The sequence below is a fragment of the Artibeus jamaicensis genome, unplaced genomic scaffold (assembly GCF_021234435.1).
Source record: "Artibeus jamaicensis isolate MK-2021 breed Jamaican fruit bat unplaced genomic scaffold, CSHL_Jam_final contig_797, whole genome shotgun sequence".
In the NCBI taxonomy this organism is placed as follows: Eukaryota; Metazoa; Chordata; class Mammalia; order Chiroptera; family Phyllostomidae; genus Artibeus; species Artibeus jamaicensis.
In genome coordinates this window covers 111,118-114,697 of record NW_026521977.1, presented here as the reverse complement: position 1 = coordinate 114,697, position 3,580 = coordinate 111,118, and the positions used below count along the sequence as shown (strand labels likewise).

The 3,580-nt window shown below is 40.0% G+C and overlaps 1 protein-coding gene across 1 annotated transcript; it reads left to right on the top strand.

Moving 5' to 3' along the window:
- Positions 1–2,152: 2,152 nt before the first annotated feature.
- LOC128628551 (olfactory receptor 10A3) lies at positions 2,153–3,097 on the top strand. Its single transcript, XM_053673156.1, has one exon. It carries the CDS (start codon positions 2,153–2,155, stop codon positions 3,095–3,097), a length of 945 nt encoding a protein of 314 aa, XP_053529131.1.
- Positions 3,098–3,580: the final 483 nt, after the last annotated feature.

Here is a 3,580-nt window from a genome sequence, read left to right as displayed (position 1 = left end):
CTGGTACACAGTATTCAGGGAGCATGTGTGCCTCCTACCTGCCACCTGACACTATTCCAGGGTCTGTTCAGCCTGGCTGTCATATGGATGGAAGGGAAGCCCTGTAGCTTGAAGTTTTCCAGGAACAAATCAGAGGAATACCCATGGCAGAGCCAGAAAAGATTGTAGAGTCATTTTCCTGTTTCTGACCCACAGGGGAACCTGAATGCAGGGAGAGTCAGACACTTGTCTTGGGGGTAGTGGCCGAGTAAAGATGAGGGCCCAATTCCCCAGCGCAGTGGTACTTTCAATCCCACAAAGAGCCTCAATGTTCTGCAAAAGTTGTGGATTAATTCTGCAGCCTTCTATTTCCCTGTGTTTAGTTTTTCTTCAGGCATTACATTCCTTAAGGGCAGAGTCTGGGTTTTCCTAATTTTAATATTTACTCTTCCATCTACTGAATCAATATTGGTTTAGCAGCTACTGTGTCATTTATTATCTATTTTAGGCACTGAAAATACAGCAAAGGAATTGGTGAAAATACACCAATTTCCTGTCTTCCTGGAGCTTATAATCCATAAGGGAGACTTAGGAAACAAGCATAAAACCCAAACAAATATGGTTCATTTCAGTTGGTGATGAGTGTTATGGCAGAAAATAAACCAGGGAGTTGGGAGCCAGACAATGTTGTGGTAGGTTGCTATTTTATGCCCTGTGGTCAGGGAAGACATTTCTGTTGGTTTATGGCTCAAATTCATCCCTGAGGGTACACAGGCATCCACAAGGTAGGTGCTCCACCAGTGTTTATTGAACTACTAATGCTGAAATAAACTTCCTACTGTGTGTGTGAGAGAGAGAAAGAAGGAGAGAGAGGGAGAGAGGGAGAGACAGAGAAAGGCAGAAAAAGAGAGAGGCAGGGGTGGGGGATGGAGACTGCTTAAATTACAGGGTCAGAATGACCAAAAATGTTTTTTGTATAGTCCTGAAAGCTACTTTATGGCCACAAAAATAAGCCATGGAGAAATTAACTGTACAATTTGTAAGACAGGCAAATTTCAAGTAATTAGTCAGATCTACTCTAGTCAGAAATCAGTATGCTTGATGAAATTTACTTATGTTCATCTGAGATAAGTGCATCTAGACTTCAATCCCTGTGAATGTTTCTGTATTTGTTTAGGTGCACTATTCATATACTTCATTTTAAATAAAGTAACATAAGTGCATTTTGAGCTTTGGCATTTATAATATATATTCCTCAAATATTATGCTTTAATTTTGAATTATGTTACAACTTTTTCCTGAAAAGTTTTTGCTACTTGTTTATTTAAAAATTCTTAAATAAATACACGATTGAAATTGTATACAGATGTGTACACATCAATGTACTAGACAATGGATTCTAAATAACATAATGTCTATGTATGTTTTAAGAACAGGATTGATTTTCAACTTAACAAAATAGATGCCAGAAAATACATGCTGGTATTATTATTATTTTTTTGCAGTTTTATGACTTGATTTGACAACCAGTGGTCAGCTCTATTCCACATTAACTGATGGTAGATCTTTGAAAGTGATGACAGGTAACAAGCATATAGAAGCTTGTTTGGTGAATCCTCACCTTCATAGTGATTTCTTGATGACTGCATCTGGATGCAACATGGGGCATCCCTTATTCCTTTGACTCAGACAGGTTTCTTGAGGCTGGAGTGAGTGCACACAGCTGGAGTCCCCATACCGTACCGTACATGGCAGATTTCCAGATCTCTTTGAGTACCCGAGGGACACACTTCCTGAAACCCACTCCATGGATGTGCTTGTGAATGTTGACAGTGTGTTCTCTGTTCACTACCTCTTTGGTGGCAGGCTGTCCCTGTTTCTTCTTGGTACCCTTGAATGAAGGAGCTGTTCTGCTGTGCCCAAGTTGGAAAGCTATCTGCTATTATTTTGTACTTTTAAAATGAGGTCTAAGTAAAAATTTTTTACTTTTTCACTTGTATTTGAAAGATAAACTATTCAACATCCTAACCATTCTCAAAATGGCCAACTTGAAGAGCTGTCCAAATGAGTCATCATTTCATCTTCTGCCAAGAATTTCAGTCTCAAACTTTCCAAGGCAACTTTGTAATTAACATACAATGTCAATAAAAACACTGTGAACCCCACTACCAAAATGAAAAGGCAAAATCAAAGTTCTGTGGTTGAGTTCATCCTCTTGGGCTTTTCAAATTTTCCCAAACTCCAGGAGCAGCTCTTTGGGATTTTCTTGGTTGTTTACCTGGTGACCTTGATAGGAAATGCCATGATCATAGTCATCATCTCCCTGGAACAGAGCCTCCACGTTCCCATGTACTTGTTTATCCTGAACTTGTCTGTGGTGGATGTGAGTTTCAATGCAGTCATAATGCCTGAAATGCTGGTGCTTCTCTTCACTGAGAAATCTACAATTACTCTTTCAGGATGTTTTGCACAAATGTATTTCCTTCTTCTTTTTGGTGGGACAGAATGCTTTCTCCTGGGGACAATGGCTTATGACAGATTTGCTGCGATCTGTCATCCTCTGAGCTACCCAGTGATTATGAACAAAAGTGTTTTCATGAAATTAGTAATGTTCTCGTGGGTCTCAGGAATCATGGTGGCTACTGTGCAGACATCATGGGTTTTTAGTTTTCCCTTCTGTGGCCCCCGTGAAATCAACCATCTCTTCTGTGAAACTCCCCCAGTGTTAGAGCTTGCATGTGCAGACACGTTTTGGTTTGAAATCTATGCATTTACTGGCACCATTTTGATTGTCATAGTTCCTTTGTCACTGATACTCTTGTCTTACATTCGAATCCTCCTTGCCATCCTGAAGATGCCATCAAACACTGGGAGGCAGAAGGCTTTTTCCACCTGTGCCTCCCATCTCATGTCTGTTACCCTCTTCTATGGCACAGCCACTATGACCTATTTACAACCCAAATCTGGCTACTCCCCAGAAACCAAGAAACTGATGTCGTTGGCTTACACGCTGCTTACACCTCTGCTGAATCCCCTGATCTACAGCTTGCGCAACAGTGAGATGAAAAGAGCTTTGATGAAACTATGGCGAAGAACAGTAGACTTACACACTCTCTGACTGTGCTGGGAAGCCATGAAATATTTATTTGGTCACTGTCTGACTGAACTCTTTTAAATTTAATACATGGTGGAATAGTTTGCAGTTCTTAGCATGAGTATGTTTAATTGCTTGAGTTTTTGAGTCCAATAATATATTAGGGCTCCCTTTTGATCATGTACTGTTGTCATTCATTTCTCAGGGGTATATCAGTTTTCATAACATATAAAACAATTACTTATCAGTTCCTCTATTATGATCTTCCAGGTCATTACTGAATTATTGTCATTAAGAGGAAGCTCCAATAAACACCTAGTTTAAGATGTGCTCATGTACTGATGTTTTCTTTCTGTAGCATAGGTTTCTTAAAGTTGGACTGATGGGATGGAATGTACGTGCTCACACATTTTGATAGCTACTGTAGAATTACTCTTCAAAGAGATTGCAACTCCAGGTGGACCTGAAGGCCCTCCAAGAGGGTTGAGTTTCAAGAGACCAACAAAC